The following is a 16375-nucleotide window of genomic DNA, read 5'->3' as shown; positions in this document are numbered from 1 at the left end:
GAGACAAAGAAGGACACTACATAATGATAAAGGGAACACTCCAACAAGAGAATATAACACTTGTAAATATCTATGCACCCAACCTAGAAGCACCTAAATATATAAAGAAATTATTAACAGACATAAAAGGGGAAATAGACAGTCAACAATAATAGTAGAGGAATTTAACACTCCACCTACACTAATGGGTAGATCATACATATATTAAATTTTTAAAAATGCAAAAAACACGGCACTCCATAGATCACAAAAGGACGCTTGTTTATAGAATGAGATCTGAGACAAGAAGGCAGAGCATCACCTTATTCAACTTCAGCTAGGAAAGTGTGCATCCAGCAATTCAAATCGTTTTACTACTCTGCACATGTCTGTGAATGACCTTGAAAGTGCCATAAGTGATTGATTTGGGGATTACAAATAAAGTTTAGCAAGAGAGTTCACAAATATGGAACCCATGAATAATGAAGATTGGTTGTATATATATATTTTTTCATTCTTTCTAAAATCAATGTTTTTTAAGTTAGATAATGCATAGGTTCTCACAGGCAATATTTTTGCTGTTGTTACTTGCTAGATAGCCTGCCGTTTGGATTTATATTTCCTCTTTGACCCAAGGGTTGTTTAAGAAAGGGTGGGAAAAAAATGTGTATTCTCTATTTTCTCAATATGGAGCTGAATATGTATCAGTCATATCAACCTAGTTAAATGTATCATAGCTTCCTCATTTTGTCCACTTGATCTCTCATGGACTGAGGAAGGTAAAAATAAAGTTGTCTACTAGTAGTGTGTTTCTACCTATTTCTCATTGTATTTCCTGTAATTTCTACTTGCTTAAAACTTTTTGGCCTGAGTTATGTTTTCTTTTGCTATTCATATCATGATTCCCTGGTTTGTTTCAGCTGATGTAGGCTGAATATACCTTTGCCTATACATTTATTTTCAATATTTTAATGTTTTTACATGAGTCCCTAACATGATTGAAAGTTGAGATCTACTGTGTAATTTAATCTCAAAATCTTTTATTTAAATGAGTTAAGCCCATTTGCTTTTATTGATAGGACCAAAATGTTTGATCTTATTTCTGTTAGATGAATTTGTATTATATATTCTAGTATCTTGAATATTAAAAATGTTGACTCTCTGCATTCTGTCTTCTATGCATTTATGTGCGTGTGTGTACTTCTGATATTTAAGATTTGCATTTTCGTTCTAGTGGTTACAGCTGGTCACATGGCTACAGCTGGTCACATGGCTGCTTAGCTAAGACTAAACCTCTCAACCTTCCCTACAGTTAGCCCTGGCCACATGACTAAGTTCTGGTCAATGGCATCTGAGTAGAAGAAATCTGAGCCACTTTTGCGTCTTTCCCTTAAGAGAAATGAGTGGTTGAGCCCCTGCTCATGTCCCATATTTTCATTGATTAGGATTATATATTTCTGATATTTAGAAAGGTTTGTATTTTTGCTCTAGTGATTACTCTTAGAATTACCTTGGGGCAGCCTTGTGGCCGAGTGGTTAAGTTGGCGTGCTCCACTTTGGTGGCCCAGGGTTTCACTGGTTCGGATCCTGGGCGCAGATGTGGCACCGCTCATCAAGTCATGCTGAGGTGGCATCCCACAGAGCAGAGCCAGAAAGACCTGCAACTAGAATATACAACTATGTACTGGGGGGGTTTGGGGAGAAGAAGAAAAAAAAAGAAAAGAAGATTCTCAACAGATGTTAGCTTAGCTCACGTGTCAATCTTTTAAAAAAAAAAAAAAAAAGGATTACCTGTATGTGACACTTTTGGTCCTCTATTTTAGACAGTATTCATTAGTTTACCACCCGAAAGACTCATAAAATCAGCATATGTCGTTTTCCTCTGTCCAGTCTCTTTCCTCTCTTATCCAGTTTAGGCCCTGATGTTCCCTTTATGTTTACCTCTCACCTATTAAATGTCCTTTATGTTTACCCCTTGATTTGTCCAAATAACACCCTTTGACTTCTGGCTATATAACAGACGATAACCTTGCTCCACCACCCATATTTTCCCCTTCCTCCTACTTTTTGTTTTTCTTTTTGCTATTATACTATTTCTATATTGCCAGGGGATAACTGTTGATCATTCTGGTCTGTCACCTCACTCCACACTTTTATTTGAATCCCTTTCCCCAAATTTTCCGATTTTGTCTTGGTTTGCTGAAGTGGATCCTTCAGTAGTTTTCTCAATATATGGACTCATAGGAATGATATTTACACAATTTTTCTATTCAAAAGTATTTGTTTTTGTTATTTATACCTGAAAAATAATTTGCTCACTATTTATTTCTAGAAGTATCTTGTAGATTTTCATCCACTGTCCTGTTACTGTGGAAAATTCTGTAGCCAATAAGGTCCCCCTCCTTTGAAAAATGACTTAATCTTTTTGCCTAGTCTGCCCATTTAATTCTTTCTTTACCTTTAAAGTCCAGTAAGTTTTCTGGAATGTATTTCAAGGTTAAATGTTTGAAGTTAATTTTCTCCACTACAGAGTGAAAATATATGTATTTATAATATGTATATTCAATTTTTTGTTATAATCTCAGCAACGTTTTTCTTGAGTTTATCTTTAAGTATTTCCTCCATTACTTTGATTTTCTTCTTCAAGAACTCCAGTGATTCTTCCTTATTTTCTCTCAAAGTTTTCTTAATTGTTCTTAAACGTCTTTGTTTCCTTTTCTACTTTCTATAATCAATCCCTTCACTTTAATTTCTGAAACGTCTAATCTCTTTTATTTTCCTTCTAAACTTGTCTTCATTTCTCTGAGGGGCTTTTTTTTTCTTTTACTTCTTTCTTAAGTTTTGGTATCGAGAACATGGATGATAGCCTTAGCTTTTCATGGCAAGGCTCTAAATTCCAGGATGTGCACTGTACTGGTGAAATCTACTGGTCCTTGACCCCTATGACCTTCCCTCTCTTCTGTCAGCTTCTGCTGATTTCTGTTGCTTTTTACGTTTCCTTTATTGTGAATGAGAACACCTCATTGAATATGTAAAAGCATACTGTAAATGCCAGGTACTGTGTAAATGTTTTCATTGCTATTATTTTCAGTGTAATGACAACCAAGATGATATGTTGGTAGCTAGGGAGTTAGCCCAAAAGTGGAATGAAGACAAAAATAAAGTTCTTGAAGGTTACTGACACATAAAGCTTATAAATCTCTGTTTATAATTCTAAAGGATTATTTTCTTTTCTATTTGCAGGAAAAAAGAGACGTTGTATGAATAAAAAAAACAGTCTCCGAAAAGGTAAGAATAAATGTGAGGATTCACATGTGTGAGCTTACTGCAGCACTGATCTTCCTGCCAGACCCCATCTTTGCTGCAGCCCAGAAACCTCCTATGGGCTTCATCACTAGTGGATTATTTAGAGTGATACAGGCTAAGTCGTTGTAACAAAGAGACACAAAAATACAACTGCTTAAATCACATAATTTGTTTCTCTTTCATCAAATAGTCCAGAAATGTTAGGAAGAACCTGCCTTCCTCAACATATGGTTTCTCTCTCTGGGCCCAAGAAAGTTGATCTGGTTACCATTGTCTCTCAACCAGTAGGAATGGGAGAAATGGACAAGGAAATCACCTATCTATTTCTTTTAGTGGAAAGACCCAGAGTCTTCAGCTCATATCCCATTGGCCAAAACTTAGTCACAGGACCAGAGCTAGCTGCAAGTGAGTCTGAGAAATATGATCTCTAGTCAGACAGTCTTAGGTCCAGCTGTAACTCTATTCCTATGGCAGAAAAAGAGAATGATTATGGGTGACAAATAGCAATCTGCTTACTTGCCCTCCATGTTTTCATCCAAAGTCACTGATTTCCTCAATCAAGGAGGAAAATTCAGACTCTCCATTGGCCTCTGACAAGAAAAGGAACTGGAACCCAGATGCAGCACAGAGCTATGTGAACAGAGACAAGTCAGCCTTGAGTGGGAAATGAGGGACAAGGAGAAAGCGTTGGAAAGGTTTGTTGTAACTAAGGAGCACAGCCCTCAACAGAATAAGGAGAAACATACACAGGGAACTTGAATCAATTAAGCAGAAGACAGAGTCCTGGTACCACATCAGATCTAAACCTGGGAAACACAGTTATTTAAACCTCAATCAGAACAGACATCACACTGTTTGTGCAGTAGAGGATGAAAGAGATGAGTGGCGCTCCATTTTCTGCATTAGGTTCTGCAATTTTTCATTTCTATTGCATTCCTTCTTTTCTTCCTCTTCCTTGCCTCTCTTCTTTTTCCATTCCCTCTGCCATTCTACCTATGTTTCTCTCGTAGACTTTATTTCTTTTGTTCATTCTTTAACATCACATTATATAAAATACTGCTACTAGGTTTATATGGTACTGTAGAGGTGGCAGAGCTTCTTCCTCTAGAGTTAAAACGTATGTGGATACATCTTATTTCCTTTCCATTTCTTCTGACTAATTCTATCACAAATACATATTCATATAATTGTGTAATATAACAAAAGTATAAACACATTTAAATATAAATAAATATATACATATATTTCTAGCATCTCTATCATTTTATCTCTATGCTTATCTTTATCATCTTGGTTATTTCCCAGGTTATACTTAACCAGGTCTAAGATTTTTTTTCTTCTGAGTTTTTGTGAAACCTTTCTACCTTAGCTGCTTTATTAAAACAGTGGGAATTTGTAGTCTAAGTTCAAATCACATTTGTTCCTTCTCCTGCTTTCTTTTCAAATGTGTTCTCTCAAATAGTATTTTTTATGCCCCAGGATGAAGTCTTGGGTAAGCCCCAGAGCTATGCTAGTCCCTTTCAGCAGCAGGGATATTCTTATTCATTATTAAAAAGTCGGAGCTGATGTAATATTAAAACAGGCAACTATGTAGTGAGGAAGTTGGTTGAGGCCAGCCTCTTCTCTCATCCATTCTTCCTCTCTAACCCCATCAGTATTTACCACTTTTAGCTAATTCAAGTTCTGGGAGGAGAAAGAGAAAGAAGTGCTAAGGAGTAAGAGTGGCCCTCTTACGATGGATCCGTCATGTCTCCCAAATATGGGGGATTCATTAGCAACATTTATGAGTTCTTCAGAGACCCCTTCTTAAGAAAACTGAAGTTCCCCTAATATAGGAACTCCGATTGACTGCTTACCACTTCCGTCTTAGTCTCCCAGCTTCTAGGAGGTCCACACTTCTGCTGGGGTCACCTTATCCATCCAAATGATACTTCTGGACAGAGCATCTCTCAAGAAGAACTAACTGAGCTCCTCCCTTCCTCAGGGAGGCCCATTAGAATCATGCCTCTTCATGGTCCTATTGTCAGTGGGCATGTAGCTGGTTCTCAACATAGTCAACAAGATAAACAGAGCATCTAGACTCTCCAGACTTGAGTCTTTAAACTTCTCTGCCTCCCTCAAATTCCTGGAGACACAGATCAATTATCTTAAAGCTGAACCTTCTCACTTGCCTGGAGGGGAGGGAAGCACTTTACTCAATTTCTATAGCAAGTCTGTGATGTTCATAGACAATATTTGAACAGGAAACCCACTAACAGCCACTCCTACTTCCTGTGGCATATTTGAGAAAGAAAATTCACAAGAACAATTATAAAGTAAAGTCCAATAGCTCTGTATTATTAGCAGTTCTTAAACATCGAATTTTGCAGTAAAGAAAACTCTGGTAATCTGAACTAAACTACTTTTATACCCATAGCTCATTTTGCCTCAACAGGCTTTGGTGAAAGGTGAATCCAACAGTAGCAGAGAAAGACACAGAGGGACAGAAAAAGAATGTGTTTGTCCAAGATGTCTTTGGGTGAACAAGCCTCAAATGTAGTCCAGCCATAGAACTGAAGACAGACATAGAGAGAGGGAGGGAGGGAAGGAGTAAAAGAGGAACAAGGGAAGAGAGGAAGGAAGGAAGGGTGAGTGAACACTTCATGGCCCTGCCCTGGAGATCAACATGTTTGAACATGGCTCTCAGGAGATGTACTTCTTATGCCTCATCATCTTCCACCCACAACTCATCACCTGCTGAATCTGAGAGCATATTCCCCTGAGATAGGGTTTTAATCTACCCTTCTTTGTATCTGCAACCCTAAGGCTTTCTAGGACCTGAATTTCTAATTCTATAAATTCCCCTTGGGTGATATTCTCTTGGTTAACTTCTTAGATCCTAATTTTCTGTCCAAACCCATGTGGACAAGATCTTTGGTCATTTTCACTATATTTTCACCCCAAAAGCCTTCTCTCAGGACTAAGATGATGGCCAGTGTTTCAACTGTGCAACTCACCATCACATCTCTCTAGATAACCTAAATTCTTGCATTGCTGCTATTGATGTCTGCCTCTCAACCAAAGGAAATCTGCATTACTTCACTTAATTTTTACATTTCTGGATGCTTCAGTTTCTTCATTGGTAATGGGGATAGTAAAAGTCCCTATCTCATAAATAAATTTATAGATTTAATTGTCTTGTGTTTGTATCAAGCACATAATAAGCACTTACCAACTGTTAGTTCTCATTATTATTCTCACAGTGTTTCTTGAGATACAAGGAATGAGACTCTGACTTAAATTCTTTTTTTTATTATTAATGTGGATGTAAATGAATTTGAATTAATGTGAGGGTAAAGAAAATGAACTATAGGATGAACCAAGGTTAAGTATCAAAGGCTTGGTAAGTGCAAGACTACGGGTCACATGTTTTTCTTTATGCATGAGGCTCTTGAAAAGTTACAGCAAAGCAGAATTTTTAAAAAGCATTTCTATATACAATGAAACTTTTCAGCAGCATCTGTTTATATATTTTTCTATTTTCTCAGTGAAAAAGAGAGGTGTAAATAAAATCCAAACTCGGGTGAGAAGAGTGTCATGGAAAAGAGGCAGACCAAAAGGTAAAAAAAAAAAAAAAAAGATAGATTTTCAGTAACTAAACATCTAAATTCCCATGCTTTAATATATGCTTTTAGTAACAAACCTATTTCCCTAACTGTTTTATGTAGCTGTGCTAACTGTTGAGAAATGTCAGATTTAGTCAATTTCTAAAACATGACAGGAAAAGGAAGTTGATAATATCACAAACAGGTAACTTAATGATGAATCTGCAGTGCTGCCTCTGCTGAACTGATAGCTTTCAAGGCTGGAAATAGTTGTGGCCATAAAACACTGTGTAACACACAAGGGCTATAGCTGTCCTTCCTCACATCTCACCACCCTGGAACAACCATGTGGATTTGGGCCTGTTGCCTCGCCTCCTCTGCCTTAGTTTACTAATCTGTAAAGTGAAATAAACTGAGATCATAAGTAATAATAAATAGGCTGACTGCCCTCCAAGGTCCATCCTAGCTTCATATACAGCTTTGCATCCTGTGGATCTCCCAATGGACTCAGGAAGGACCATGGACAGTTCTCTCTTCTGCATTGTGAACAGGGAGTTTTTAATGGAGTCCCTAGATCTTTAATGGAATCCCAATTTTGCTGACTTGAATGGCAGAAACAGCAGCTCATCGTTCTGAAGTTCATTTCAAGACGTTTACCTCTGTTTCTGTGTAGTCAAATTCTCAGTTCCTGGCCCTCCCACCACCATGTAGAGCTTCTAAGATGGAAAGCTTCCTCTGTGTGCAATTTGCAGATGACTCTAGAACTCCACTGAACTTCCTTCTCAGCCAGGAGAAGGCTCCTGTGAAGGAGAAATGAAGCAAGCAGATAAGACAGACACCACCTCCTGCTAGGATGCTCCATTGTGACCCTGCTTGCTGCTCAGCCAGTCCCTGGCTCAAATCTACAGTCAAACTTATCAAATTATAGACAAATAACAGTGTAAATTCTCTCTGGGCACATAATTGGAAAAAAAGATTTGACTAGAAATTCCCTCCAGTAGTATAGCAGAAGCAATATATTTTACCGCCTCTCAGTTGTTGATGGTGGCCAACCTACTTGGGAATTATGACATTGGATGATCCTTCTGGAAGATGCGCACCCCAGCCGCAGTTACCTCATCAATCCAGGTGTTTCTCCTGGGCAGAGGACCTCTCAAGAACATCCATTTCAGTTCCCATCCAGAGATCCTCCACCAAGCCATGGAAATAGTGCTTCCTCATTGATTCCTCTGCTGGCTCCTGGTTTAGCCCTTCTTCCACCACAAAACACCCTAGCCATGACCTTCACCTTTACATTTCTTGGGGACAAGACTGATAGGCTCTCCTTCTCTGACATTGCCAAGGACAGAGGTCCATCTCCTGTGTGGATCTTTTAACACCTTCTCTCTTAGCTCAGAGGGTGGTGTCTGATAATTCTCTCCAAAGAAAGGTGGTGTCTCTCATAAGGCCTGGAGGTGGGGAAAGCCTATGCTGGCAGACCCAGCCTCACCACCCCCTACAATGATCTGTGCAGCAGGGTTAGACTAGCACTTTGCTTTGGATATAGGCATACTGGGTTCTGATTGCACTGTTCTTGAATGTTGAGGACTCTGCTGATTCTCTGAGGCAAACAAAAGCCACCTAAACATTCTGATATACCTTTTTCCCCATAATGATTTGTCCCAACTATTCAGAAAATTATTTCTGAACAACTTAATTTTTCTGACCACATTATTATTTATAAGGGTTAACATGAGGTTTTAGTGTTGTTAGGTGGTTATTAAGATGGCAGACCCAAGAATAGTTAAATCCTGCCTTGCCAAGGCATTTTACTTCCTGGATGTAAGATAACAAGAAGATGCTGGAACAAGCTAACACGCGAACGACCGTTGTAAAGCAAAGCTCAGCAACAATTTGGTGCATATGATCTGGTCTTCAGCCCAAATTTCTCCATGCTGAGAACTAAGCTGGAGTACAATGAGTTTCTGTTTGTTTTCCCTGAAGTTGTTGGTCTGCAATAGGTTTTGACGAAAGCAGAGCCTGGCTCACACACTAGTCCCAGAAGGATTTGAAGAGAGAGAAACTGAGAGCAAGAGAGTGTATATTTGCCAATAATGGCTACTGCTGAATGAACTCAGCTTACAGCCAAGGCTGCGGTTTCGATTTGGTCACCTAATGGGAAAGAAGAGGACAGACAGAGCAAGGAGGAAGCCAAAATAAGCACAGGTGTCTTCTCAGGGGACAGTGGGCCTTGACCCTTGGAGGAAAAGAGAGAGAGAGAGATAATGAGAACTTGCCAGTTTTCCTTGGTACACATATCACTCAGCATCATGAGTGACAGGAGAGGACTGATTCACAGAGAGCTACACCTGTGTGGATGACCTTTTACACCTGGCAACCATACCAAATACTGTACTTGGCACAATCACGTTCTTTGCAATTTTTTGAGAAAACTTCATCTACTTATGATTCTTTCAGGCAGGTTTAGCAATCTCTCCTTCTAGTGCACCTCAATAATATCTTGATAAACTTCTTAAAGATAACACCTTATAAAGTAGAATGTGCTTGATCTTGAGATGTGATTCCTCTTGGCAGGGAATCATCAATAAATGTCTCATGGGGCCATTTTTATCTTGATGGGGTTAAAAACAACAACAACAACTTTTGAGTAATTGTTAGGGAAAAGACACAGACAATGAAATAACGTCACCAACTCGAAAATTTTTCCTGCTTGATTGAGGGAAAGATTCCTTTCCAGCCTCATCTGATCATAATCTGCTTAAAGGAAAAATCAGTCATGATTGAGTATCTGAAGGAGATTTTCTTCTAGGACCTGCACTACCCAAATTAGCACACCAGGAGGACAACCATGGGTACAGAATGATACGCACAGACCTGTAGAAAGAAAGAGCATCCACTGTGGGTTCCTAACTTCAACATTCAAACACATTCGGATGACGGCAGACCTAAACATGCAGGTGGACATGACTCGCTCTTTTCTTGGACATAATCAACACATAAATCAGATGCTACAATCTTCCGAGACATCTTTTTGTCAACACTTTGTGTTATCTCTAACCCTACAACTTTTAGAGCTTAGGCGTCAGCTTCTGTAAATTCTCCTTCATTGGGTTAGTTTTGAAGTCTTTGTTCATTTTTGCCACGATCTTCAGTACAAAAGTCTACTTTCAAGTTTAAATTTGTGGCAGCTTTCCGATCAGTAGAGTCTACCATGTGATCTCCCTTGAGACTTTATATTACTGCCTCTTATTTCTGTCTCTTTCTCAAAGAAAATCTTCAATACATTTATTTAATTTGTATTTTTTATGTGTGCACCTCAATTTCCTCATCTGTAAAAAGAGGATAGTATTTAGTCCCTAGTTAATAAATTTGTTCTAAGGATGAAGTAAGTTAGTAGAGGCAAGGTCTAAGGATAGTTCCTGGCACACAATAAGCACTCAATAGACGTCTAATTTCATTATTCTTCTCGCCCTGTTGCTTGGAAAATACATAAAACACTGTTTCGTATTTATTTGGAATGATTTGGAGATACTCATAAAAGAAATATAGGGTGAATCTCAGTTAAGTATCATTTTTGTAACTAGTCTAGGCCAGGCTTCAGCAAACTGGGGCCCACGGGGCAAATCCAGTCCACTGACTGTTTTGTAAATAAAGTTTTCTTAGAACACAGTCACAGCCACATCTTTTCGTTTACGTGTTATCTGTGGATGCTTTCACAATGCAACAGCAGAGCTGAGTAGTCACAAGAGAGATTATGGACCTTGAATATTTACTATCTGGCCCTTTATAGAAAAAGTTCCTAACTCCTGATTCAGGCATTTGATACTTTTCTTGAAGTACTAGACAGGCTCCTGAAAAGTTACATTTAAATGGTGTTTTTGCATTACTATTTGCAATGCAGTGTTATCAACAAGAGACATTTATGTTATTTTTCTACTTTCTCAGGGAGAAAAACAGTCACCACTGGGCCTTTGAAAAGAGGCAGAAGAGGTAAAAAGAAGTGATTAATATACTTTTAATAATTAAGCATCTAAATATTTATTTTATAATCTGTGCTTTGAGTGATCAATCGATTTTCTTAATTGGCTGGTAGAGCCAGTAACAAACATTGGGATATTCATTGGCCTTGGTCAATTTCGACAACTGATGGAGTGGTAATAATACCCACTCCATTGATTAGCCAGTTGATCTGTGAGAGACTCCAGGCCTCCTTGGGCCTGTGCAGGGCACCCTTCACTACACTGATGACTTTCAAGGAGGAGAATGTAAAGAAAAAAATATAAAGTGTATGACTCACATGATATTTAGCTGACTCTTCTCTTGCCCACATAAAAAGGTCTCAGGTGGCCCACCAAGGGAGACCCTGGGTAGTAATACAAGACCTGTATCCTAATTCCTAAACTTCCTTTGATTGTATGACTTTGGCTTGTCATTTGATCTTTTTTGCCACAATTTCCTCCTCTGTGAATGGGTGGGTGGCAGGGGAATTAGACTGAGTGGCCTCCTAGCCATCTCCCCACCGACCCCCCACCACTCCCAGCTCTAATGGTCTATGCATCTCTGAACTGACTCTGGAAGGACCACGGACAGCCCACCACGCCATCCCGGAGAGAAGCCCCACATGTGTCTTTAATGGATCACCCTCAGTGTTGGCCAGAAGAGCAGGAGCATGTGCTCCGGCTACCGAAGTTCATTGTAAGACTTTCAACACCTGCTTCAACAGAATCAGATCCAGGTGCCTCCACCCAAAGGTGCAGAGGCCCTCTTCCTGAGCAATTTGCACTTTCTTCTAGAGCACCCCACCCTGAGCTTCCTATTTAGCCACAGAGAAAGCTCACATGAAAGAGAAGTTAAATAAAGCAGAGAGCAAGGAAGGAAGACAAACACTGCCCTCACTAGGTGCCCCATTGTAATTCTGCTTTCTGTTCCTCTAGTTGATACCTCCAGTCAGGAGACAAAGCTAAAATTTGAGGGTTTTTTCTCCATCGACCTAACTTCAAAGCAATAATATGACTAGAAATCTCCCTTGAAAACATCAGGAGGAAAATCATTGTACAATAGGTATTGTAGCCAACAAGCTTGGGAATTCAGATCCTTCCACATGAGGATTTTGTGTGGGATTTTACAGGATAGGAGTGGAGAATATTTTCTTTATGTATCTAATATGCCATAAAAGAAAGACCCAGAAATGTAACCAATTCATGGGGGAAATCCCTCCAATACATTTTAAGTTATAAAAGAAGAATCTCAAGATGGGTGAGGAAGGCCAGTGCACATTTGTAGAGAAAGATGGAATGAAAAAAATAATGCTTTCTTGCAGGTCCAAGAATTCCCAGAGATGAAAACATAAATTTTCGACTTCCTGAACTTCCTGTGACCTGTGGTGAGGTGAAGGGAATTTTATATAAGGAGAAAATGAAGGAAGGTAGGTTTCATGGTCTCCTTTGCTTTTCAACTGGAAAACACTCATGTGAATCATATATTGTTCAGGGAGTAAACATCTGTGTTGGGGTGTCCAAGACCATCCTCAGGTTTAGTGATTCACTAGGAGGGCTCACAGGACTCAGCATATGGTCGAACTCATGGCTATGATTTATTAAATTGAAGGAATACAAAGCACCATCAGCAAAAGAAAAGGCACATGGGACAAGGTCCGAAGGAAACCAGGTGCCAGTTTCCAAGAGTCTTCTCCAAGTGGAGTCACACAGGACACACTTAATTCTCCAGCAACAAATAGTAACAGCATGTGTGAAATGTTGTCCACCAGGGAAGCTGCCCTGAGCCTAGGAGTCTTTATCAGGTCTTTATCAGGGGTTAGTTACGTAAGTACCCTCTGCCTAGCACATGCCAAAATTCCAGACTCCCAGAAGGAAAGCAAGTTTTCATCACAAACCATACTGTTTGAATAAACAGTTTAGGCACAGTGAACCACTCTTTAAGTTCTGGGAAAGGTAGGCCCTTCCCAAAATCTAAATTCCAACATGCCAGCCAAGGGCCAACCTTGCAAGCAGAACTTTCTAAAGATTGCAGTCTCAGTTCTGCCCTGTTAGCTCATTTCTGCACAGCATCCCAGATAGACTGGAGGAAAGATGGCATTTCCACACTTTTAAAAATTTATAAACATTAGCCTACCAGGCCATCTCTGCTTTCCCCCATGGGAAAGGTCCACAGGATGTCCATCCAGCATCCGACACAAGAGCAAGTACTTCAATATCAGTGTGGAAAGTGGACACATTTGAGAAATCCAACAACAGCCTTCACAGCCCCATTCCCTGTAACATCTGATGGCCTTGCACTAACCAGGAGGAGCACAGGATGTAGAATCAGAAGACCTGGATTGAAGTTTCAGCTATCCCAACAGTGGCTGTTTTGTCCGGGCCAAGGTTCTTGGTCTTTCTCATCCTGAACTTCCCCCTCTACAAAATGGGAATGGTAATAAAACTTGCATCCCCGTTTTTTGTTTGTTTGTTTGGGGGTTTTTTTGCTGAGGAAGATTGCACCCTGAGCTACCATCTGTTGCCAAACTTCCTCTTTTTGTATGTGAGCCACCCCCACAGTATGGCCACCGACAGACAAGTGATGTCGGTCCACACCTGCGAACGAACTCAGGCCGCCTAAACAGAGCACGCTGAACGTAACCGCTAGGCCAGCGAGGCTGGTCCACCTCACCGTATTATTATGAGAAAAAAATGATAGATATAAAATACTTTGAAAATTCTAATTGTTAAAGTACAGTACAAATGTTCATCTGTCAGGATTGATTCCTCCCTCCCCAAATACAGTTCTTTGGGCACCAACAAGTATAAATGTTTGCCCTATGACTATATTGCATGTGTGTAATTTAACTCTTCCACTTGATAATATTTCCATAATCACTTTTAACATAAAATAGCCACGAGTCAAAATATGAGGAATAATTGATCACTGTTAGCTGGATGATCAACATTGTACAAGAGGTGGGAGATATGGCTATGGAGGCAGCTGCCACACAGCCACCTGTGGCCCTCATCTGCAGCCCCCAAAACTCAGCCTGGCTCTATCTCAGGTGACAGAGAAGGGAAGGGAAAGAATCCTGTTCATTCTTCTTTAGAGCCTTTTTTTTTTTTCATTTTTTTCTTTTTTTTTTTCTCTTTTGAGTGTGGTGAAATAATTTTTAAAAGTAAACGTGGGTGGTAATTATTGCACAAAGGTCAAAGAAGTGTGCACACACGGCAGGAAGTCCCCTTCCACCTCGCCTTTCAGGCTGCTGTGGGGCCCCTGAGGCGGAACTCAGCTCTCTAGCTGTTGATTCTGAGCCCAAAATAGGTGACCCAGATCCACGTGGTAGGAGGCGAGTTCTGGGGTTTTCACAGTCAGGGGCACTCCCTGGTGACAAAGGGAGCTCAACTTGTCTTGATCTCACAGGAGTCTCAGAGAAGTGCATCCAGAGTGAGGGTCAAAGCTGGTTCACCCTGAGGGAATTTGAAGTCAAAGGAAACTACGGACCATCCAAGAACTGGAAGCTGTCTGTGCGCTGCGCTGGACGGCCCCTGAAATTCCTGATTGAGGTATTCTAGTGACAAAGGGCTGAAATCAAGGATTTAGTGTCACAATTCACCAACTCCAAGCATTAGCAGAATTTCCCAGTGTCCAGAAAACCATCATGACCCGCCTCGCCCACATCACAATGCATATGTTATTACTAACATTCCACTCAGGTGTTATCTTGACTGGCTTATAGTATAGCTAAACCCTTTAAATGCATGAACTGTTATCCTTTTGAAGGTAGAACAGTAAATCGGGGCCTTGACTCTGCCACTAATAATTGCCATTGTGTAATTTGGTCACAGGAAAGTAATTTAAATAGGGGGGGAAGGTCTTAGATTTTTGGGGGCCAATGTTTAAAGTAACACAGAAGAACTATGATTCTGAAAATGATACAGCAGTATGGGTGTTTCCTGGATTACAGAATATTTCAATATTATTTCTTTTGATAGCCATATGAAATTCATTCTTGAAAGAGGATATGAATAAATTGCACTTTAAAATACCTCCTTTTGCCCCCTGATGTGGACAAAACAGGTCGGGTCTTTGTTGCTGATGAACCCGTGCCTTCTGACTCATCACATGCCCCAGACAGCCCTTTCTTGTGCCACTTGAATGACCATGAAAACTCTGTGCTCAGCAAGTATCTATTGAGATTATCAAAGCTGCAGGGACTACTGGTGCAAAAGCCCGGTCCCTAACCAGGAGGATGGCTGCACATTCTTAACCATAGGACTGCACAGCACATCAGTGCTTCAACAAGAGATGCTGGCAGGAACAGATGCAGTAGCTTGGGGGAGGGAAGTCATTTCTGGCTTTGAGGTTGAGTACAGTTTCCTGGAAGAGTTTGCACTGAGCTGGGTCTTAGAAGGATAGTTCTGACAAACAAAAATGAAGGAACAAGATCCTATATGGAAAAGGATGGCATGAAAATCTTCCCCGTGATTTCTCAAGAAGTTGTAGGTAATAAGGTTCAATAAATGGCCTGGGCTGATTGTAGAGGCCCTGAGGCCAGAGGAAAGAGTCTGCATCCTTCCTTTAATCATGGGGGGGGATCACGGGAGCTTTGAGTTAGGGACTGACTGACAGAGTTGGAATAGTGCTTTAGAAGTATTAATCTGATGGGAGAATGCAAGATGGATTGGAGGGTAGAGCACTTAAAGCCATGGAAACCTCAAATGACCTTCTCCGCCTTTCTGCCTGGTACACTGTCACTCAAACTGCAAGGCCCAACTCAAATGTCACACTCTCTAAAGTCCTTTAAAACTCACTATATTTGTTTCCTGTTGCTGCTATAACAACTTTCCACAAGCCTAGTGTAGCTTAAAAAAATACAAATCTATTACCTTATAGTTCTGGAGGCCAGAGCCTTAAATCAGTTTTATTAGTCTCAAGTCAAGGTGTCCGCAGGCTGGTTCCTTTTGGAACCTTCCAAGGAGAATCTATTTCATGCTGTTTTAAGTTTCTAGATGCCGCCTGCATTGCTTGGCTCAAGGCCCCCTCCTCGCGTCATTCCAACCTCTTGTTCTATAATCACATCTCTTACTACTCACTCTGATCCTCCTGCCTGCCTCTTATAAGGATCCTTGTGATTACCTTGGGCTCTCCTAGAGAATCAGAATAATCTCCCCATTTCAAGATTCTTAATTTAATTATGTCTGTAAAGTCCCTTTTACCACATAAGTTAACATATTCACAGATCTGAGGATTAGGACTTGAATGTCTTTGGGGGAACATTATTCAGCCTACCATTCTCACCCATTCCTGGATCGCAAAATACTCTGTGAAAGCATGATTTACACTTTATTGTCCTTACCCATTAAATGCTAGCCCTTCCCACTTGTCTCCCCAAAGGCCTGGACACCTTTGTGTACCCAAGGCCACTGAGGGGGCCTGACACCAGTCACTTACCAGGTGTGTTCCAATGCAGCAGCTGTAGTATGCGAGGTATAAAGTCACAAGCTCCAGGGGCACTGGGCAGG

At 40.3% G+C, this 16375-nt stretch overlaps 1 protein-coding gene across 11 annotated transcripts in view; it reads left to right on the top strand.

Annotated features, from left to right (window-relative positions):
- SP100 (SP100 nuclear antigen) overlaps positions 1 to 16375 on the top strand; it is a 91686-nt gene that overhangs the window by 64217 nt on the left and 11094 nt on the right. For 10 of the 11 annotated variants that reach the window (XM_046644538.1, XM_046644531.1, XM_046644537.1 and 7 more), the window contains 5 exons: positions 3223 to 3267; positions 6813 to 6884; positions 10815 to 10859; positions 12190 to 12294; positions 14274 to 14416. In XM_046644538.1, the coding sequence (XP_046500494.1) occupies positions 3223 to 3267; positions 6813 to 6884; positions 10815 to 10859; positions 12190 to 12294; positions 14274 to 14416 (410 nt within the window). The remainder of the gene's footprint in view (positions 1 to 3222; positions 3268 to 6812; positions 6885 to 10814; positions 10860 to 12189; positions 12295 to 14273; positions 14417 to 16375) is intronic. The other variant, XM_046644533.1, reaches the window with a different exon arrangement.

Source organism: Equus quagga, chromosome 17 (assembly GCF_021613505.1).
Source record: "Equus quagga isolate Etosha38 chromosome 17, UCLA_HA_Equagga_1.0, whole genome shotgun sequence".
Classification (NCBI taxonomy): Eukaryota; Metazoa; Chordata; class Mammalia; order Perissodactyla; family Equidae; genus Equus; species Equus quagga.
Note: the sequence above shows the minus strand (reverse complement) of the source record. Positions and strands in the feature narration are given on the sequence as shown.